Raw genomic sequence first — 23,068 nt, forward strand, 5'->3', positions numbered from 1 at the left:
CGCTTGGCGAGGGCGCGCTTTCCTGTCCCCGAGGGGGGGGAGGAGAATGGTGTCCAATTTTGCGCGGGAAAAGAGACGGCCGCGCGCCTAGCCATGGGGGACGTGGCGTTGGCAACTCGCACGGTGAGCGCGCGCCCCCTGGGATGGGGCGGGAAGGCGTTTCATGTGGTTGAAATGTGTGATGGATTCAAGTGAAAAAAGAAGGGGGGGGTTGACAGTAGTGAGCTATGAGGGGGCTAATTTTAACGCACACATACTCTCTCTGCCTTGCTAATTAACCCCCTCATAGCTCACAACTATAATAAGTATCACAAACACCGCCTCAAAATGTGTGTGGATGAGGATGGGGAGGTTGTTGAGGGTGCTGGGAACCAAGGAGGAGCAGGTGGGCTTGTAGCTGTGAGGTGGTGTTGGGAATGGGAGGCCTGGTCTGAGGTAGGAAGAAAAGGTGGCAAGGTGATAACAACATTGGGAGCAACAAGTTGACCTAAATTTTTGAGGTCAGCTCGTGGGAGGGAAGGTAGAGGAAAGAACTGTGGAAGAAGGGGGCAGAAGTTTGGGGTCAGGGGTTTTCCTTGTTTGTTGAAATTTACATAATGGGCTTTCCCCACAGATCTGTGAGGTAGAAAAAGAAAAGAGAACATCACATCCTTTCAGGGATATACTGCATGGATAGGCACCAGGACTAAATAACAATGGAAACTATCCATTTCCCTAAATTTCTAGCTGAAATCCACACCATTCATTTAAAGCTTATCTGGTGCACATTTAAAGCACATGACCCCCTCCAATGAAGGGCTTGGATTTAACTTTAGCTTCATTTAATGTCTCAATTTCCCTTTCTGTAAAGTCTGGGTAGTATAACCTACATGGCCAAAGTGTTCTCGTGCTGAAGACCAAAACAGATACTCTGAACAGCATCTTTTAGTGGGGGAGACTACAATAATTGCATCTGAATACAATTTCTTTTTATCTGACCTGTGAAGCAACATGGCCCAGAGTCAGCATTATATATTATAGCCTCTATGCTTAGTTGATGTACATGCTCTTATTCTACCCTCTAGTGGCCACTGAGAACACATATATATTGCTCAGGGCCTTGTGGCTTTCAGGTTGAGGGAACCTTCTGTTGAGCAAAATCTTCAATGGTCAAAATAAAGCTAAGGTTTTTGTATATCATGTAGAGAAACATTAGGGGCCAAATCAAAGGCATTCAGTTGATGCGAGGTATTTTGGAAACCTCCCACCTGAGGGAAAAACTCTGTGAAGAGATAATGATGCTGGCAGTGGTGCTGCCTGATACATTCTAATCCACTTTTTACCTTGCTGCCAGGGATTACAGAATCTAGGGCTGCTGGAGGAGAAAGGCTTTGCTATTCAGTATACTTTGCCAGTGTTTTCCCCAAACATTTTCTTCCCCTAGGACAGACAACATTTGTTGTTGCAAGCTGTTTTCTTCCAAAGGACTTTCTCCCTCCAGGTTTGCTGTGATTCCCCAGCCAAGATTTCAGAATTTACTCCTGGATTAAGAGCGCCTGATCCATTCAGTTTCAGGAAGCAAAAGTAGAAAAAAAAAAACCAGTAGCAGATATTTATTTCTAAGACTGATAACCTTTATATAGAACTCGTCTGGATGAGACCTCTATCCTAAAATAAAACCTCCTTATAGTTATTTCTGATTTTCAAACCTTTTAGAGAAAGAACCCTGATTGGAAATTCAAAATAGACACAGTAAAAAAAATCATACCACAATCCTTGGGACGAAAGAAAAGCTTTGAGTAACACTGGTATTCTAGAATTGTGTGGTAGCAGTAAGAGAAACTGAATGCCGCCTTGGACCCAGAATTGCCTGTAATCCCATTGAAGCTTTTAGGGCATGACACCAGACCATCCCATTTCCAGGTGGTGGTTTCAATCCTGCCAGTGCTCAAATTAGTAGAACAGGATAGTGTGTGTCCACACTCTTCTTTCAGGACAGAATTTGTGTATATGATTACATGTTTCATTGCATGTTTCACAAGGCTCTTTACAATTTCAGATTCTAGAATATCTATTTGTTCGCCTTCGGTATGCAAAGGAAAAACAGTCAGAAGGATTTTCCACATTAGAACGGATACTTGTAGTTTCGGTGGACATTGAAGATTCTTTCCAGCGTGTGCATCATTCCCACTGTACTACTACTAGTGAGTATAGTTTAAATGGTGCCTTCAGAAGGACTCTTACAATGTCTATATTTTAGAGAGGGGTAAAAAAATAAGGCAGGTGGAACTTGATAATGCCCTCATATTTACCAACTAGGAATAACCCACCCACCCAGGCAACCATTTTCAGGCTCTCTTGCCCTCTGCATGACTACCAATAGTTTGGATGACTGTTTCCAGCTTTCCCTTGTACTGTCATTTTACTCAGCGAGGTTAAACTGATTTGTGTTTTCATCACAGTGCCAGCCCAATACATTTTGCTGCTTGGAGCAAAGGACAAAAAGTCACTCCTGCCTATTTCATACAGAAAAGCTGACTTGATTGGCAGTTAAATCTTACTAGAACACTGGCTACAGGTCTGCATTGTTCACTGTACAGTGGTACCTCGGGTTACAGATGCTTCAGGTTACAGACTCCACTAACCCAGAAATAGTACCTCGGATTAAGAACTTTGCTTCAGGATAAGAACAGAAATTGTGTGGTGGCAGCGTGATGGCGGCGGGAAGCCCCATTAGCTAATGTGGTACCTCAGGTTAAGAACAGTTTCAGGTTAAGAACAGACCTCCAGAACGAATTAAGTTCTTAACCCCAGGTACCACTGTACATGTAGGCAGGAAGCTAGCTTAAGAGGTGCAAGGCAGGCCACTTGGCACACATAGTCCTGTCCTCCCAGCACTTACCACTTGAGGTACTCACTCTCCCTCATGCTACAACCAGTCTTGAATCTCCTATTACTGCTGTCGTGAAGCAGATTTTACATACATTTATGCTGTAACTGAGTTGTCACAGACCTTACTTTTTGCATTCCGCTGCCATTTAACTCTGACTTTTGCCTTTTCCCCTTGACACCTGATCACACTCCATGCATCAGATGAAGAGAGCTCTCATCCACAAAAGGTTATATGGCATAATAAAAACGAGTTAGCCTTTAAGGTGCCACAAGACTATTTGGTGGTTTTGGTGCAATAGACTGCATGTCTGGAAGCTGTATTTTGATGTGTCATTATTCATAGAACTTAACAGAAATCTGAAATAAAATACAGTAAATAAAAGTTGTCCCTTGTTTGTTCCTTGCAGTTTCAGCAAAAGGTGACTTCTGCTACAAACTTCTCAGTGATCAGATGTGTAGAGGTAAATAGCCTTTCAGTTACCAATGTCTGAAGGTTCCAGATTGTGGCTGTAGATTTCCTAATCTTGGAGACAGCTCAGGCTTAAGGCTTGCATCCCATAATAATGTCCTAAGTTACAGGTAGCTTTAGAAGGCCCAGGCAGTGCTTGAATTTATGGCAGAGGGAGGCAGGGGCAATCTCTTACTTTTTTGACATCTACTGTTTTTAGAAGACTACAGGGGGGCATGAATTGTCTGAAACGGGGTGAGAGGAATCACAAGTTGAGCCTTGTAAAATCAGTTCAGGCCTGTCCTACCTTACTCCACATAATATAACCATGGCCTTAGGTAGGAAATTGTTCACATGCTATGCTAACAGCAGTGTGAGAGAGTTTTAATGCCTAGTTGCTTTTCTTCCCATAATGAAGTTAGTTGGTGCCAGGTAATTTCACAGTTTCTGCGCAGCAAGAGCAGCAGTGTTCCCCTGGGATTTATCTGTGTCTCCTCCTTCAGACTAATAAAACATGGTAAAGCTGTCCTAAATATAAACCTTGCTAGTTTCATTTTAGAGCCAGAGTTGTAAAAAGACTAAAAAAGGCCACTTAGTTCAGTCCTCATATGCCCAAAGACAGGACCACCCACCTCCCCTCCCTTGACCCATACAATCCTGACCACCACCCACAGAACAGTAACTTGGGATGCTTCAGGCAAGTGAGCAAAGCCACAGATCGCTATAAGCGATCAGTCAGACATAGGGATTCCCTCCTGAGTCCTAATATTGCAAATTCACTCAGCGCTTACTGGTCCAGACATAATACTGGCTTCCTTTTAAGCATAATTAAGAAGCCAACTGTGTGAATGTGTGCTCCGTCCTCCCACCCATTCCCTTCACAAGACTGAATTCCCCCTTTCTATCTTGGTTGGGGGGCTATGTGTTCTACTTTGGAAGCCAGATAGTCTTCTGTAAAGAACAGACCTCGGTTTGAAAGATTACCTGGTCAAAGCCCTGTTTAAAGATAAAGAGTGAAAAGAAATTACTGGTACCCATCACCAGTTAGCTCCTGGACAGCAGATTGACCACTGGTCACTAAATCTTCCCAAATATACTGTCGTGGTCATCTCCCTATGCCTTAAGCACCATTAGGGGAAAAGCCAGTACCAGTCTTATTCACTGTTAATGCTGGGTTCCTGTTAGCCAGTACCTGGAACCGACATTAAAAGGTCTCCACCATCCCCGAGTCATTGTAAGGAAGATGTATTGTGGACAGCTACATACAAACCTCCGTTCCGTGTCTTCTAACCATAGTTTCATCCAGAGAACAGGATTTATTTGCTGGCCTTACAATGTTTGTCTTACATTAGTAATTTTCCCTCCTGCAGAAATGAAAGATTTGCTGCCTTTATGCCAGAGCAAAGCCTTGAGTGGAAGGGGGTGCCCCCATGAATGTATAGACATCATGCCTTTTCAACTCTCCTTTGAGGTTAGACTCTTTTGTGGACTTGGCCCTTAATTCTCAAACCTGGTGCAAATTATCCTGCAGAGCCTGGATGATACCTTAGGTTGTGCACATATTATCACCTTAAAACACAGCTAGGTTGTTGTTTTTCTCGATTTGGATCAAAACAGGATGGTGAAAAACACATCAAAATGCAGTATTTCATTAGAAACTGCAGGAAAGATATGGACTGTGGCTAATGACTTGTGTTCACATATTCCCAAACTAGCAGTTGGAGCACACTAGATGCAGTGTAAATGGGAATGTGTACACAATGTGGACAACCCATGCGATGGCATTGGACATATCGATGCCAGCCCTGTGAACAATTATGAGGACATATTGGCCTGTCTGCAGTTTTGCTAGCTATAAATCTCTCTAAAATCCCTGCTGCTGCTTTTCCTCAAACACTGATGCCCTATAAGATCTGGCCTGCAATATTTCAATTAGATTTCCTGTGAGGCCTCTGGTTAGAAATGTACTGCAACTGCATCTAACAGCAAGGTGTTATATCTTTCCATGTAACAATGAAAGCTTCATAGCTCTTTGCTGAAAGATCATGCCCCAGGAGGGTTTGCTAGTGCTTTGGGGGGGGGGTCTTTTTTCTTTCTTTCTTTCTTTTTGCAACTGCCTGAACTTGAAAGTTTTCTCTAGTTTTTTTTACTAATAGTTGCTTGCAAATAAATATGTTACCTCTGTTCCTGCAGAGGACTGAGGGCTAATCTAGAGGTGATGTTAACTGTTTTGTTTTTTAAACAACCATAGTCTAAGTCCATGTTTTCATTTCTAAGAGTCTTGGGCCTCTGAACTCATATCTCCAAAAGCCTCTGACTTTTATGGTGCCAGTCTTCACAACTGTGAGAGGGTGGCAATCTGCAGCTGTCCCTTTTTCATGTACTGTATCTTGGCCTCTTGCCTTCTCTTCAGAGAGATGTTTAGGTGGGACAGCTTTGTAGACCAGCCCTACGTATCTGCCCTACAAAACTGAAACCTGCCCCAAAACTGCCGTTGCTATCACAGTGTTTTCTAGAACATATGTACAGTAAAATGGGCTATATAGATGCCTAGAATCCACAGAAAACTGCTGGGAGGCAGGGAGTTATTCCTGCACCACCACCATAAATGTAAAGCACATTAGTTCTTCTGGTACAACTATCCCCAAAGTTAAAGTCAGTGGCCTGATTCTTCTTTACAGCATAATGATAGGTTCAAGGACCTAGATTCCAATTTTAACTGGTGAGTGAAAAAAATCCCCTTGCACGGTCTCTCTTATGTAAGGGAGTGGGTTGTGCCATGTGCAAACAGTTGTATTAAAAATTTATTGGTTCCCACATTTCACAAAACAGACAGTAAGAGGAAACGGGAGTCTTGTTTGTTTGAAATATAAAGTGCTGCATTTCACAGGTCCTGGTTGGCTTAAAGTGCTTTACAGTAACAAAGAAAGAATTGCATGCCCTCTCCTTTCCCTTATCATTGTTTTCAGTCTCTAAATTGAAACTGAGGATTTGATGGCCACGCACAGCAGTGACGTGAAATAAATTGAGATCTTTGGTAGCTTACGGAATAAAATATAGCTTTAAGACAAAGTTTTTGGAAAGGGGCTCTTAACATGGTGCATCTTGTGGCTTTTCAGCTTGATGAGAAATCTGGGGCTATCAAGGAGGACTGTTTGGCATTGAAGCAATTCATCCACCGGATCAGCCTTACACACACAACAGTAAGATTCCACTTCTGCGTTTGGTTTTGTAGAATATCATTCCATCTGAAGCCTCCTCAGGACTAGTTTGTTGAAAACAGGGGTGCTAAGTTGGGGGGTTAGGAAGATGTTCAAGGAGCTGAATAAGAGGATAGTTTTCATTGACCTTTGAAGCAGTCCAGGTGCTAGACCAGGGGTCAGCAAACTTTTTTAGCAGGGAGCCGGTCCACTGTCCCTCAGACCTTGTGGGGGGCCGGACTATATTTTTTTGGGGGAAATGAACAAATTCTTATGCCCCACAAATAACCCAGAGATGCATTTTAAATAAAAGAGCACATTCTATTCATGTGAAAACACACTGATTTCCAGACCGTCCGCAGGCCGGATTTAGAAGGCAATTGGGCTGGATCTGGCCCCCGGGCCTTAGTTTGCCTACCCATGTGCTAGGACACCCCCCCCCATGTTGTTTGACTTGATTTTATTCATTTTATTTTCATACAAGGGAGGAAATGCATATTTTGCAGTTCTTATACAATATGAAGAATGCCGACATGGGGCTTGGTGTGTACACACATTGTGTCTAAAGGTACCGTATTTTTCGCACCATAGGACGCACTTTTTCCCTCCTAAAAAGCAAGGGAAAATGTGTGTGCGTCCTATGGAGCGAATGCAGGGGGGAGGCAGGCGGGAAAAGCCCTCAAGAGCCGCACACAAGCTTCGTGCGCTCTTGCGGGCTTTTCTCCAGGAGGGAGAAGGGACTGACTGGCTGCAGCAGTCCCTTCTCCCTCCTGGGGGAAAAGCCCCCAAGAGCGGCACCCTTTTTAAAGGCTGCGCGGCTCCTGCGGGCTTTTCTACGAGGTGGGGGAATCCCCCCACCTCCCAGAAAAGCCAGGAGAAGCCGCACAGCCCCTTTAAAGAGCGTTCAGCTTCTGCGGGAGGTGGGGGAAGCTGCAGCAGATTCCCTCCTCCCGGGCTCCCTTTGAAGCAGCAATGTGGGAGGGGAGCAGCTTACACTCGTGTAAGCAGCTCCTCTCCCACTTTCCTCCTTCAAAGCAACTACGGAGGAGGGAAGGAAGAGGACCATGGATCCTCCGCTGCTCGAGGCTGCAGTGGATTCCCTCGTCCGGGCTCCCTTTGAAGCAGCAAAGTGGGAGGGGAGCAGCTTACACTCGTGTAAGCAGCTCCTCTCCCACTTTCCTCCTTCAAAGCAACTACGGAGGAGGAAAGGAAGAGGACCATGGATCCTCCGCTGCTCGAGGCTGCAGTGGATTCCTCCTCCGTAATTGCTTTGAAGCAGGAAAGCGGGAGGGGGGCAGTTTACACTCGTGTAAGCAGCTCCTCTCCCACTTTCCTGCTTCAAAGCAACCACGGAGGAGGGAAGGAGGGGACCCATGGATCCTCTTCGCTGCTCGAGGCTGCAGCAGATTCCCTTGTCCCGGGCTCCCTTTGAAGCAGCAAAGTGGGAGGGGAGCAGCTTACACTCGTGTAAGCAGCTCCTCTCCCACTTTCCTCCTTCAAAGCAACTACGGAGGAGAGAAGGAAGAGGACCATGGATCCTCCTCTGCTGGAGGCTTCAGCAGATTCCCCCCTCCGTGATTGCTTTGAAGCAGGAAAGTGGGAGGGGAGCAGCTTACACTCGTGTAAGCAGCTCCTCTCCCACTTTCCTCCTTCAAAGCAACTACGGAGGAGGGAAGGAAGAGGACCATGGATCCTCCGCTGCTCCAGGCTGCAGCGGATTCCTCCTCCGTAATTGCTTTGAAGGAAAGTGGGAGGGGGCAGTTTACACTCGTGTAAGCAGCTCCTCTCCCACTTTCCTGCTTCAAAGCAACCACGGAGGAGGGAAGGAGGGGACCCATGGATCCTCTTCGCTGCTCGAGGCTGCAGCAGATTCCCTCGTCCTGGGCTCCCTTTGAAGCAGCAAAGTGGGAGGGGAGCAGCTTACACTCGTGTAAGCAGCTCCTCTCCCACTTTCCTCCTTCAAAGCAACTACGGATGAGAGAAGGAAGGGGACCATGGATCCTCCGCTGCTCAAGGCTGCAGCGGATTCCTCCTCCGTGATTGCTGGGAGCTTCTCTGGGCAGGAATTCCCTCAGCTTAAGTGGGGTGGGGGAAGTGTGGCAGGTAGGGGGGTACCTACCTAGACACTGAAGCCACATGTCTCTTAGATGAAAATTGGGAGTGAGCATTGTGTGAAGTGGCTGTGGATCTCCTGCCGCAGAACTGTAGGACTGTATAGAGTTGGGAGGGCCACCCAAGGGTCATCTAGCCCAGCCCCCTCACAATGTAGGAATCACAGCTAAAGAACGCCAGGCAGATGGTCCCCCAACCGCTGCTTAAAAGCCTCCAGTGGTGGAGACCCCAAACACCTTCCGAGGTCATTGCAGGGTTGGAAGGGAACCCCAGGAGTCATCTAGTCCAGCCCCGGTGGACAGCGGGCGCAATCCATCCCATTGCGCAAGACTAAAGATGCTGCGCAAGGCTAAAGAAGAAGCCAAGGCAGGGATGGATCGCGCTTGCTGCCTTGTCTTCTTCTTTAGCTGCACTGGAGAGGTTTAGCTCCTGGCTGGAGAAGTTACGCGGCTATGGATCCCGCGCGCTGTCTTGGCTTCTTTGCTCTTTGGGGCTGGGGGGGGGACCCGGGCTTCCCCCGCAGCCCCGAGGAGCTCTGGGAGAAGTGGACAGGCTGCGTGCAGCCTGTCCGTTGCTCTTTGGGGCTGGGGGGGGGATAATATTTTTTTCCTTGATTTCCCCCTCTAAAAACTAGGTGCGTCCTGTGGTCCGGTGCGTCCAATAGAGCGAAAAATACGGTATTTAAAAGGGAATGAGATTAAATGGGTTTAGTGCCTGCCACATCTGCCATGCTTCATTGGTTGCTGGCAGAGCTAGGGCGTGAAGTGGACAGAACTAGGCATGCACACAGCCATTGTCTGCATATAAACCTATTGTTTACTCTGGGTTTCATGCAAAGTTTACTCTGCATTTCTTGAGGAGTGATTGCTTAATGATAGCATGCCAGTAAGCACAGGTGCAAAGTTAACTGGAATATACGAGGGCTGTAGGTTGATTGACAAAAGAACAGGCAGGAAGGGGAGAGACATAGCTAGTACTTCAGTATTACTCCCAGCCCCCAATCAACACACCACCTAGACACTGAAAACAAATGTGCACCAGCCTAAGTGTGTTCTGTAAAAGTAGAGATTGTTGGGGATGAGAACCTCATGGAAGCCATATCTCCAACTCAGAAGCCATGCCTCCCAATGTCAGGATTGAGGACTAACATAGCACTTTCTGAGAGGTATTCTTCCTTCAGCCCACCCACTATGCTGCAGAAAAGGCGGGGGACGGGGAATACTTGCCAACAGTTTCAGATTAAACTCTTGGACATAGGTCATACTGCAGGATGTAAAGTTGCTTTGTGTTTCATATGGCTCCCCTGTACTTAGTTATAGCTACAAATATATTGATTACTGTGGGGATCCCATCTCTTCTTCTTACCCAGTCTTACAGGCAAAGGCTGTAGCTCAGTATACTATGCATGCAAAAGTTCCCAAGTTCAGTCCCTGCCATCTTCTGGTGGGGCTGGGAAAGGCTCTTGTCTGAGACCTTGGAGAGCTACTGCCAGACAGTGTAGACGAGGGATGGTTAACATTTTCCAGGGATTGACAGTTGGCAAACCCTCTGGGGCCACATGTCGAAGTGTCCATGGCTGAAGTGCAAAAGTAGGTGGGTGAAGTGCAAAGGTTGGGCATGGTAGAAGCCAGTATTTCTTGCCATTACAAATTATTATTATTATTTTTCACCACTTATTCATTTCCCCTTGTTTCTTATGAACTTCCATCACAGCCCCCATATTCCTTATTAATTTTCACTCCTTCTTTACTAAAACATTGTGCTTTTTGCCTGGCTTACCATGGGCACTGCAGTCTCTCAGCACTTCTCCATCCTAGCACAGATCGGGATGCAGATCTTCCCTGCCCATCCCCCCCCAGATGACACAAGAGGCAAAACTGAGCTTAGATGGACCCATTGTCTGTCTTGATAGAAAGCCACTTCCTATGTTTCTTTGCTGTTTTGAGTCTAATTTGAATTCTCTACTGCTCTGCTCCGTAGGTAAAATTTCATTATTGTGTAAAAGTGAATGGCTCAATCTCTGCTGAGACTTATAAGTGAGTAAATGTTTCCACCACAAAGTAATATTGATAGCTGTAAAAGGTTTATAAGGTTCAGTTGTTCTGCCAGTTGACATGAAACAATAGTTATCACGCCTGCTGAAAAGGGGGGAAAGAACCCAGCCCCTGGCCTGGCAACAAGAGAGCTGAGGCATGCCTTTTCTCTATTGGTGTGGGAGATACCTGAAACACCTGCTATCCACGACTGAGTTAACCATGACCTTATATAGCATAATCATTGTATGATACTACAAGGGACCTGAACTTTCACCTCCCCCAAAATAAAAACAATATTGCACCCTTTACCTGCTAGCAGGGCAGCTCCTGCTCAGGGTTGCAACCCAAACATGTATCCTGAGGTACTTGGGGCTTTCTTTCATCAGCATAAGTCCAAACTGCTAAACCTAGATGTCTTTATTGTCTTTTGTTGTCGCTTCAAAAGCCTACAGGCACACTTCAATCTCAAATGTATATATGGTTTCTAAACTAAATATTTTAGGGCCAACGTACTTACAGGTTTTCCTTGAGTACAGGAGAGATTGTGAGAGTTTCTATCAATCTCATTTGGTCTGCAGAATTGCTCGTGTTGAATTCTGCAGGCAGGTCTGTCCTGGTGGCTTTGCTGTCAGTTCCTACTCAGTGTGTGCCAAGAACAAAGGATGTCCTGTTCTCCTTTCAATGGCTTCAGAAGAGTCTGAAATTTAACTGCCCTGAATAAGTTGCCAATGATTTGGCACTTGGCAGTGTGGCCTGTGTTAGGCTGAACAGGCTCTTATTTAACATTAAGGCTGTGTGCGCACTCCTGTTTAATCTGCATCCAATGTACACCTGCTGCTGGTTTGTGAAGTGTGCACACAATGTTAGCCACAATCCGTAACTATCCTGTCATTTCTTAAGAATACTGCATTTTTATGTGTTTTGCTCCATACCAGCTTTGATCTGAATTGAGAAAAAGAATGACCTAGCAACATTTTAAGGCAACAATATGTACATAGCCAGTCTTGCAGCTCTAAAGCCCAATCTCATTTTTCTGGTAAAAAGTGGGGCGGGGGGAGGGGGGAGATGGATGGTACTGCCCAGACTTCCTTTATCTTAAATTGTTTGTGTTAGAATTTTTGTTCCTAATCCCAAACCATAATCTTCATCTCCCTTTTATCAATACCTCTAAAATCTCACGCACCATTTTGTTGAATATAAAGGACAAAGGAAGAGCTGTTTTGATTCTCTATTTTAGCTTAAAAAGAAAAGGTCCATAAGAAAAAACTGCAGAATCCACATTTTACAGATACTTCTGGATTTTTCTATGTCTTGTCTGCAGGTCAGAGTGTTTTCAGTAGTGCATTTAGTTAGCTCCTTTTCAGGGAGGAGTTGTTATTCACTTTTGGCAAGTGGCTATCAGCAGTGAAGTTGTAAGCATATACACCCCAGTGTAATTTGTATGTTAAAGGTCCTGAAACTATCAGAGGACTCTAAACATAATTATATTGCACTCTCTATAACTGAAAGCTAATGAACTTTCCAATCCTGGGAGAATCTGAAAAGCAAAGCAAAACCCAAAGCAAATCCGCTGCTGCTGTTTCATTTCTCTTCAGTGCCCTAAATGGTAGCACTCTATTCTGTGACATGTTGTAGGTCCCACTTATTTATATTATTTATCTCCATTTGTCTCTCTCTTTCCCCTTCAAAAGATGGATATGGTGTCCAGGTCCAAGCTATTATCCCTAAAGTTCAAGTGCCTTAAAGTTCTTGAAAATTGACTGGCCCAGTCATAAAACTTGGTCATGCTGCAGCATATTCTGTGTTGCTCCTTTTAGAATGTGTGCAGTGCTAATTGAAAATTGTGAGCATTGGTTGCTAAGGAAAGGGTGTAGAAGGGGTCTTGTTTATTTATTTTTATTGGTGTTCTGTTTCATGATAAAACAAAACAAAACAAATGCTATGATTGTTCAAAATATATATTCCTTCTGCTGCTAGCACAGAGAGGGGAGCTGCCACATGTTTGCCAGGTGGGACAAGATTACTGAGTGAAGGGAATCACTTTGTGAGGTGAGGAGTTGGAGGAAGGGGTCTGTACTGCAGGCAGTTAGCAGTTACTGTTGAGCACTAATAAAGGAGATGGGATTCAGGGACACTAGTAGATTGTTTGGGATTGTACGAGGCATGAGGAAAAGATTAAAAGGGGGCAGAACTGTTATTCTTCCTGTTTTACAAAACTGGAGCCAAAAGATTTTGGGCACAATGGACTGGAAGTTCTTTTGTACAAGCCGCGTGTCAGCTTACGGGAACTCTGCTAGAGCACTGTTGTAGGTGACCTTAGTAAGTTTCCATTGCTGGCCGAATTTGAATTTAGGATGAATGCCAGACATTGAGAGGGTTAAGCAATGCTGCTGCAGGGTGAAGGAGTCTGGGCGCCAGAATATTTGCTTCATCTCCTTAATCTTCTGGTCACAAAGCCCTGCTTTAGGCACCTCAGTTATTTGCTTGCAAAAATACTGGCTGAGATGTTTTTTAAAAAAAGAAGTAGAAGAGAACACCTTATCTCATAAGCAGTCTGTGTAGCCACCTGGTGGACATGGGTGCAAAGAGCTGGTTGTGTAGTAAGGATCCCTGGCTTTTGTCAAACAAGCACCTTAGAAAAACCAAAGCTAGCCGCCAAGTGGGACCTGCCATAAGCACCTATGAGACAGTGCCACATACCCACAACCCCCTAAATATATCTTCAGATGCCCTCCAGGTGGCCATGGAAAATTAAGGGACTCTGAGTGGATAATTGTGGGGGAGGGCGCCAAGGCAGGCTGGATGGCTTGAAACCCTAAACAAAAAGATTCCCATTAGAAAACAAGGATACACTGCAACATTTTGTTGCAGGCTACACGTGTCTTATTGACTCACATAACTTAGCCTGTGACAAAAAGAAGGTGCTATGCAATCCCATGTATGTTTGCTCAAAAATAAATTACAGTGTTCTAATGAAATTTATGTGAATCTGTGTAACTTGAGCAAATTATAACCAGTCACAAAATGTGGGTTTTTTTTCCTGGCTGCATAATTTGAATTTGTTTAGCTCACAGATGTGACAAAACTAAAAGAGTGCTGATTGATACAAAAGTATCTGAACTGTCAACGCAGTACAGGTCTGTTAGCTGCAGGTGGATGTCAGATGTGGCCTGAAAACACGATGGTTTAGCCCTGCCTTCCTCAAGCTGGTGCCCTCCATGCTGGCTGGGGCTGATGGGAGTTGCAGTCCAAAACACCTGAGGGACACTAGGTTGGAGAAAGCTGGTTTAGCCCATGGCCAGTCTTGCCTTCCTCCTGCTATTTCCTTGTTTTCTTCCTAAACCCCTTTGTCCCTTTCTTTTGTGTGTATGATCAGGTCAGCAGCCAGGGATGTGCCTTCATCTTGTGACAAAATCCACCCCATGACTGGTGAGCCAATTTGCCTCTTAATTCCAGATGAGGTAGCTGAAAGAGGCTTCAGTGGAGAGCTAAGGCTCATGCCTGTGGTCTCCCTGTGTCCCTGCCAGAAACAATACCCTAACAAGCCAGCACAAATAGCTGCTGTCTCTGTATCCTTTGCTGTGATCAGTGAGTGGAAGGTCAAAGTGAATCTATGTGGAGTAAGGTTCACTGTTTGCAGGTCTAATGTAACATAGGTGTAGCTGCCCCCCATGAAGTAAAACAATAAAAATACTTAACTAACTGACCAATCATGTTGGTTCTGTCCTCCCCACACCCCCTGCAACAAAAATCCTGCCCGCCCTAACCAAGTCCTGCCTCCCACAACAAAAATCCGGGCTACGCCCATGTACTGTAATAATACCACCATTCATTTGCTTATTTTTTCCTTAGCTAGTAATATATCTTTCTTTATGACCCAGCAGGTCTGCCTGTATTGTTCTCCACAAAGGAAGCATCATGTTCTTTTTTTAAAGATCCTTCATGTCTAATAGCATGGGAGAAATATGGCTATCAGGCAACACTGAATTCAGATCCCCATTGGGAAGAAGGTAAAGATGATATATTTGTCACTTGCACAACTACCTGTGCCCAGTGTGAACATGAAAAATATATGCTATCCATGTAACTTCTCTGGGGAATCTCATGAACCCCTGGGACTGAAAGCAGAAATATTTTGTATATTATATTTTCAGTGCAAATAACAACTTTCCTATTTACCCTCTCAAGAACTCCGTAACTTAGGGTTGCCAGCAACTCATGCATAGAAGTAACAAGTAAGAAAAGAAAAATGTTCTGGTGGTATCTGGTGAACAGAAATAGCCAATGCAAGTTGTTGCTTTTAATGAAATGCAAGAGAGAAGGAGGGATTATTTGGCTAGAATGAAAGAAATTAAGCAGAAGGTTGATAGGATATCATCACTGGTTTAGGAAGAACATATGGATATTTGCACGGAAAAGCGTGATTGGACAGTATTTGGGAATAATAGAATTGTAGAGCTGGAATGGACCCTGAGGGATAATCACTCATGCTTGGTGAAAACTCATGCAACAACACATTTGGTGGTGGGGAAGCTAGGGACCATGCAAGGAAGCATGCGACCAATATAACATGTAGTTAGGTCTCTAGGTATGGGTGAGAGAACTGAGTGGCTCACCTAAGGCCATCCACTGAGCTTCACAGCTTGAGGTTGGAATCTGTGTCTTCTGCATTCAAACTGAACACACTGCTTCTTGGTCAGTGGAGGAGTGGAGCACAGAGGCAAGGGTTAAGTCCTCCTGGAGGCAGAGTAAAAAAAAAAATCAGTGGCCAGCTGGAGCAGGAAGTAACTTTCCACTGACTTCTGGTTTGTGATACAGCTTGACCATAAGAGGCCAGCCACTTTCTTTAAACTGTAAACAACTTGAAACATAGAACAGGTTAGAGAAATAGAGGGACAGGAGGGTGGTCTCCCTCCTGCAGAGAGCATAAAAAAAACCTGCCTTGATGATTCACTTGGCCTTTGGCTATACAGTATGACATCCGTCCTCACCAGCACATGTGACTATTCCAGGATGAATTGGGACTTGAGGGCTTGTCAAATGGCCCTGAGCTCCAGCCTCCTTTTAAAAAGAGATGCTGGCCCTACTTGATTTTTTTTATAGCTTTGCAATACAAATCTAAATAATTTTTAAAAAAATTCTTGCACAATCATTATATGCAGATGGACATAAGTACAAAGATGGAATGTCTTCATTTGCCCTCAAAGTGCCTTCAAATCTGCCATCTTGCACAGCAGGGGTGTTAAACTAAAGAGTTTCAAAACAAAAAGATAGGTATTTTAAAAATTGGGGGTGAAGTACATACTGGGGAATTAGTTTACCTGACACCATCCAATTGCTTTGATACAGTCATTCATCCTTGGTGCTATCTATATATGCCATGTGATGTGTTCTGTCTCTTAGATACGGCAAAACCTGATATCAGATACAAGCTTCATACCAGCCACCAACAGGACTCAGATGCTCAGGAACAAACGCTGCTGCTCTTCCTCTTTCTCAGCTACTCAGATCAGTTTAATGACAAGACAGTCTATAATTTCTGTACACACTGCTATTTATTTATATTTCTACATTATTCTGGGGAGTGTAATAGAATAATGTACCATATGAGTTTTGGAATGATCTGCCATCTGAAGACTGGCCAGAGAAGATGAATTATTTAAACTGAGATTTAGGGTCATGTTTACCCCACACTAAAAATACAAATTCTGTGCGGATGTGGTTTTAGAACATTTAGTGGGGCCTCACAGCTGTTGTCTTTAGAAACAAAGCAAATAATTATTATTATTATTTATACACTGCCCTTCTTTCTGACAAAATGCAAATTGCCAAGGCGGGGGAAAGTGGCTTAGAGACCATTTCCCTCAAATAACTGCCCAGTTAAAGAATAATTTGCAACACTGGCTGTGAGCAGAAGGGCATGCACACAGATTCAGAATCCAGGGCATTGGAGAAGCAGAGCCAAAACAAGTGTGTGCACTCTTTTAGCTTTTCACTGCTTTTGGCCCTTAACATGCTCGGATCCTAGAACAGATACTGGTCAATTGTTCTGGATTCCTTACTATGCATCATTATACAATTCTCAATATGTAATCCCCTACTTGTTTTTTCATGGTTTAAAAAAGTAGTCTTTCATATTTGAAGAGGAGGATATTGTCTTTGCCCTGAAAGTTTCTGCTTTGGGGGATTTGCTGAGAGGAACATCTCCAGCTAGGTAAAGCTGCCTAGTTTAGCTTCTTCTGACTTATTTTTATCAAGCACATACTTAACTTAACAGTTATATTTTTAATAAACACAAGGAACCTGCATATTTCCCCTGAGAATGGAGACAGATCTGAGCAGTGCTTTTTTCCCCTAAAAAAGTTTTAGGGGTACTCTCATTTTCCTACTCATATTGAAATACTGCCCCTCAATGAGGCAAAACTTAGATTCACAAAATGTTTAGGTGTATGCATACCCCTGCGTCCCCCCAGCGAAATAGCACTGGATCTGAGTAATAGCTGCCCACCCAGAGATGGGGAATCAGTTAGTGTTTCTCCTCAAAGGTGCCTTGGTGCAACCTGAAACCTGCAGAACTTTGTTTGCTGCCTCCTCCTCCATTACAACCTAAGGCTCTTAAAAGATGCAGACTCATGGCCCAGCACTCTGATGAAGAGTTCTGGAGAACTCAGAAGCTTGCACACTATTTTGTGACATTTTAGTTGGCCTAACAAAGACATTGCCCTTGTAGGTATTTTGGAAGTCCAACCTTTTCATTTGCTAAGTATTCCTACATTCAAACAGTATAAAGCTCATGAGTCCCTATCTGACATCCTGTTACCTGGTTCTTCTCTAGAGAGCCAGTCAGGTCGATTTGTCTCTATAATATCAAAAAGTGTATTTGTTTCTTTAAAGCATACCTTACTGTGATCTCTGAGGTTTTGGTACATTCCTCTTGTACTAATTTTTGCATATAATATTTGCAGCTTGACCGTCCACTGCCCTTTACCTAGATTTAATCCTTAATTTAATCCTTTGTCATTTTCACTCTTTGTGTGATGCAGGGGACCGGCAAGTGATCCTGTCACATCTCTCTCCTATCCTGTTATGCAGCAAACAAGCTGTGAAAGGCTGCATCCAAGGAGTGGTCAGTAGGATCCTGGAGCAGCATTACAAAGTGTCCCGGGTGAGAATTCACTGCAGAAGACAAGGACCATTGAGGTTAAGAGTTGTGGTGAGGGGCATGGGGCAGAGAGCAGGGGATCTTCAAATTCTTGTCACAGATCTGTCTCTGGAGAAGTGGTATGATTTCCAGTGCTGGCAGTGAGTCGGGACTGAGGACAGGGAAATCTTGCTCTGATTTTTATAGGCTGTAAGACACCCAAATGCCATGCAATGCTCTTGGGTCTTCACAGGAACAGCAGAAACTGGCACAGTCTTTGCCCATCATGGTAGATGCCATTTCAAGTATAGTTTCAAGCAGCACTGACAGTGAGTTCAGAAGGAAATGCCTCCAGTCTTTGCAGGTATGGCCAGAGTGATTTATGTTACAGGTACCGTTACAATGCGCCTCTTCCACCAAGCTTTTTTTTTGGGGGGGGGGGAATGGTCTGGATGAATTTTATGAGTTTCCCCTTGTGGAACTGTTGTTTTATTATGTTTTTGTATCGTCTGTAATATATAGCTTATTCAGTTTGTCCTTGTTTTGTTTCCACACACTGTCCTATAACTAAGGTGAAGGCCGGTATATTCATAATAAAATAAATGTCACTGAGCAGTTGGAATTGGTGGTGTAACAACTGTGCAAATAAGCGTAGAATAAGGAAGTGAGATTTTCAAGGTTTATGCCTTGAACTTACTTTAGAAAGGCATATGTGGAAGAAGAGGGAAGTGAACTGATGAATTAAACAAACACATGTTCAAGCTATACTGCTCAGAGTTAAAATACAATCTTGAAAGGAGAGGAAGAAGTGGTTAGCACGTCAAAGGCAATGAGAAGCTGGTTGGTGTAGTGGTTACAGTGTTGTTCCTTGACTGGGGAGACCTGGATACAAATCCCCATTGTGCCTAGTCACTCTCTCTATCAGCCTCACCTCCTTCCCAGGGTTGTTAATATAAGATGGTGTGGGAGGGGCGTGTTGTAGAGGAAATCATGTATACCGTACTGCCTTGAGCTCCTGGGAGGAAAGGTAGGAAATAAATGTAATGAATAAATGAATAAAGTTAAATTAAGCATGCTTCCAGATTACTCCATTTAAGTGAGTCCATTTTACCTTGTGAACCGCCCTGAGATCTTTTGATAAAGGGCAGTATATAAATCTAATGAATAATAATAAAGTGACATGCTCACTTCCTCCCTCGTGGAGAGTAAAAGCTACAACTGTCTCTCTCTTTCCCTGTGTTTATATTTAATTATCTGTAGGTGGCAGATACCCAGAAGTTCCAAGTGACCATCAAAGATACCTTCAACAAAGTCATTCTTAAACAGTGGAAATGTAGCAGTGCATGTGATGCCAGAAGGGCAAGTTTCTCTGCTTAAGTGTGTTTGCTGCCCATCCTTAGATCCTTGTGATATCTCCATCCATCTTCTGTTCAGAACAGGCCTGGTTGCAACTACTAGCAACAAAGAGTTACCGTAATCTTTCACGAAAATATCTATTCTAGAATCCAGCTCAGACCTCAGTCTAGCCCATTTTGTGGAGAAATACCTTTTAACGATGACTGCTGACAGGTGCACCACGTTGCCCCCAACGACAGAGGGTACCTGGGGTGTGCTTATTGAAAATTTGTGAGTGCCTGGGCCCCCACGGCCCTGCATAGATGATGCCTATGTCTGCTGATGGGCTTGGGCTCTCAGTTCAGCCCTGGACTCACAGTGGGCTTGGCAAATCAATCTGAGTCTCACTTGTCCTTCCTATGGTGACTGATTTCATGAAGATACATGTGACTAGATGAAATGTCTTCTCAGGTCAGGCCTGCAGAGTGAATTTGCTGAGAGAGTTCTAGTACTGTTGATCTAACACCTCCCTTACATTATTGACTCTCCTTCCTTGGAGGTTTTTAAGCAGAGGTTGAATGGCCACCTGTCATGTATGCTTTAGCTGAGATTCCTGCATTGCAGGGGGTTGGACTAAATGACCCTTGGGTCCCTTCCAACTCTTAAGACTCTATGATCTATTGTGTGTCCCTTTCTTCTTTTGCAGCCATTGCCTAAAAATGATGAGGCAGGAGTAGGGTTGCTTAGTGCAGACCTTCCTTTACCCACCACTCACCAGAGGTTATTGGGCTCAAACTTCAGTTCTGCACAGCTGGAGCAAGGAGGAAAAGGTACATCAGAAAAGTGTGTGCATGAAGTCAAGACAGGGATCCAATGTACATTGTTGAAGCATTTGTTTTATCAGATGTACTTAATGTAATTAAAAGAGAGAAAGAAAGGCAGGGCAGAGATCCTGGAGTTTAGATGATGAGAGACACTGCCGCTCCCGATGCTGCTGCAGGTTTCCCTATAGGCCTTGGACACACACAAAAAATCAGTAGTGGCTCCTTAACAATCTGCAGCTTGTTTAGTGAGTTATTTTCAGCAGTAATTACATTATATAATGCTCAAAACACAGTCCTAGCACCAGCTGGTTACTGTGATGTTGAGAATGAAATGTCTTCAGGTCCTTTTGAAGTAGGATTTTGAAGGGATCAAAGGTCTGGAATATTAACCTTTAGTCTCCTTGTCTGTCTGAATTATATGGAGCTCTGTTATATGTGGTATCTGGACTCCTGATTAAACCTATGAGAAACATCCCATCAGCTAGTCACCTGCCTTACTTTGGCTCCCAAGGCATCCAGATGAGACAACTGAAAGCCAGGGTTGAAGCTGATTATCTTAGGAACAGACTATGCTTGGTGAAGACCAGTGTGTATTTTTAATTTGGGTGTACTTGGGGTGGCTGAGGGGGATTGTACAATCATTTCTTCACCTTTCAGTAGATGAAGCTATTGGGTTACAATGTAAGTAAGAAATTATCCAGTTGAAGAAAGGGCATTGGCGGGTGGCCCCCATTTATTAATAAAATTTTAAGTCAACTTTGACTTGCCAGGAACCTTCGAAGCAGCAATACAGCCATCACAAGATAATTCAAAAGCAGCATAGAAATAGTAAGAATATTTAAAGTAACACTAGCAAGTCTGTAGAAAAATCAACAGAGAACAATTCCATCTAAGGCAAAGGGACTGTGAAGGCTGCGAAGGTAAATCTGGGTTTAGAAGGCAAAGAAATCCAGAACAGACCCTCACCAGATGCTCTAAGTGAATTTTGCATGTGTGTGACATGAGATTAATTAAAGAATGAGAGAAGCATAATGGTAGTTCTGTTTCGTTGATCTAAGCTTTTGTGTTGTTTCAGCATTGTTGATTGCATGTTTGTGGTTCACAAATTGTACTTGGGTGTGTGGCTTCATGAACACCAAGGGTGTCCTGCCCTGGTTTTATGTTCTGCAGGATTTCTGTTTGTCAGTTCAGACTGTGGTGGAATGAGCCAAAAAGGAAGCAGGGAGATCCATATGGAGGATTCAGGAGAGCCACATGTCACTGGGGTGACTAAAAGCAAGGAAAAGAACAAGAGTCTGTTAGCAGAATCAGGCACCTCTTCAAGCTCTTTCTTCTCATACCCAACTAAAATTGGGTGTGGTGCTCTCCAAGATAAAAGCCAGGTGGTGTCTGCAGGTCCTTCAGTGAAGAAAATCCGAAGCAATGAAAATCTATGGCAGGTTTGTCAAGAAATATTGCACCATGAAACCAAAGCAGAATGAAAAGGCCCATCCCAGTTCCAGTTAATAACCAGAAGAAAGCAGTGTAGGGAGTAGGTGCCACTAGTCATATGGTTAATTGCCAAAGATCCCCAATACGTTGTCAGAGGAGCACCAGTGAGTTCTATCAAGCCATCTGCAAAACAAGGCCAAGAGTGGAGAAGCAGTATTCACAGCTAGTTTGCAAGGCATTTTGAGAGGCCCTTTCCACTTTTCAAAACTGGGTAAATACAGATCTTCAATGGAATCAGTTTCAACAACTCTTAGTTGTCAAAACCTGTTTTTAACATGTAATGTAAAAAATGTACAAAATATTCTGGAAAGGCTGGGAAAATAAGAACGATTTCAATGGGGAATCAAAGGGCATGCTATCTAGCACCAAGCAAGGCTCTCTGGTCCTGCATTTAATAATACTAGCTCCCTGGCCACCACCCAGCTAACTTCAGAGTGTGGGAACTCAGAGGGAATATGAACATAATATTAGGACAGGCTTCTGTGTAAATCTGAAAATAGTCTTCCCTCTGATGTCCTTATTTGATTTCACTTTTGTATTACAGGATGATCACTTTTGGAAACAAGAGGTCTCAAACTTGGCCAAGTGGACATCCTGAAATGGTTGCAGCCTGAGGACATTGTATTTCTGCATTCTGGAATTTCTGTGCAGGCCAATAAAAGGGGGGAAATCATTGATGGTCTCACTTCCCTTCTATTACAAGTTGAATTGGAGAGCAAATATATAACCTTGGCAAATAAATACCCACCACTACTGCTGGACCCAAGAAAAGTGAAATCTCCCACCTGCCTAATTTTGGAGAGAGAACCAGTTCACTGGAGTGCAGAATCCTGAAAAATTGCAGTGGTACCTCGGGTTAAGTACTTAATTCGTTCCGGAGGTCCGTTCTTAACCTGAAGCACCACTTTAGCTAATGGGGCCTCCTGCTACCGCTGCGCCGCTGGAGCACGATTTCTGTTCTCATCCTGAAGCAAAGTTCTTAACCCGAGGTACTATTTCTGGGTTATCAGAGTCTGTAACCTGAAGCGTATGTAACCCGAGGTACCACTGTATTGGCAGGCATGTCCAGAGGGAAAGCATTGTCAAAGAGCATTCACACAAGAGCATACAACTACCAGAAATGCAGGGCAGGAATGTAGTTTGTGAAGGCAGGTTCCATATTTGCCAGAGGAAAAGGGGTGGGGTGGAGAAATTTGCAATGAGATTCTGGGCAGGAAAGCTCTGAGAGACAGGGGGAGGCGCAGAGCAAAACAGTTTGGGGACTTTTGCCCTTACCAAAGAGGCATGAGTTTAGGAGGAAAGTTTCAAAAGAAATACACAGAAAATTATGGGGAGCTTTCTTGTTGTTGTTCTTCAAAAAGTGAGGGGAGCTCCTGCCTTTCGTAGCTGGATGACAGACAGAAATTCAGTAGGTGAAACTCTCCTTACAATTGTGCATCTGCTGACTGTCTTCCAATTAGTAAAAAGAAATGGTGGCTCCCCTCTTCCTAGGAAGAGAAGTTGGGCGAATGAATACAGTACTGGAAAACGAAACCATTCTGCTTATCGACTTGGGGCATGAAGTGGGGGGGGAGGGGTACCAGTCTGTTCGCAACGGGGATTGCGGGGGG

At 44.1% G+C, this 23,068-nt stretch overlaps 2 protein-coding genes across 5 annotated transcripts in view; one reads left to right on the forward strand and one right to left on the reverse strand.

Annotated features, from left to right (window-relative positions):
- Window positions 1-23,068, reverse strand: part of LOC309359126 (acylphosphatase-2-like) — a 34,378-nt gene that overhangs the window by 11,064 nt on the left and 246 nt on the right. For 2 of the 4 annotated variants that reach the window (XM_081892615.1, XM_081892619.1), the window contains exon 2: window positions 15,284-15,404. The gene's annotated coding sequence lies outside the window, so the exon portion shown is untranslated. Of the gene's footprint in view, window positions 1-11,184; window positions 11,366-15,283; window positions 15,405-22,886; window positions 22,906-23,068 lie in introns of those variants that run through there. The other 2 variants (XM_081892616.1, XM_081892618.1) reach the window with 2 other exon arrangements.
- TOP6BL (TOP6B like initiator of meiotic double strand breaks) lies at window positions 3-22,131 on the forward strand. Its single transcript, XM_081892638.1, has 16 exons — window positions 3-123; window positions 2,039-2,183; window positions 3,279-3,332; window positions 4,690-4,790; window positions 6,439-6,522; window positions 10,612-10,667; window positions 12,645-12,716; window positions 14,044-14,235; window positions 14,529-14,677; window positions 16,071-16,208; window positions 17,711-17,832; window positions 18,062-18,172; window positions 19,069-19,167; window positions 19,850-19,973; window positions 21,138-21,406; window positions 22,003-22,131. The coding sequence occupies exons 1-16, from the start codon at window positions 94-96 to the stop codon at window positions 22,054-22,056; spliced, it is 1,800 nt and encodes a 599-aa protein (XP_081748764.1). The 5' UTR covers window positions 3-93; the 3' UTR covers window positions 22,057-22,131.

The sequence above is a fragment of the Podarcis melisellensis genome (genome assembly GCF_964234715.1).
Source record: "Podarcis melisellensis genome assembly, chromosome: 16".
Taxonomy (NCBI): Eukaryota; Metazoa; Chordata; class Lepidosauria; order Squamata; family Lacertidae; genus Podarcis; species Podarcis melisellensis.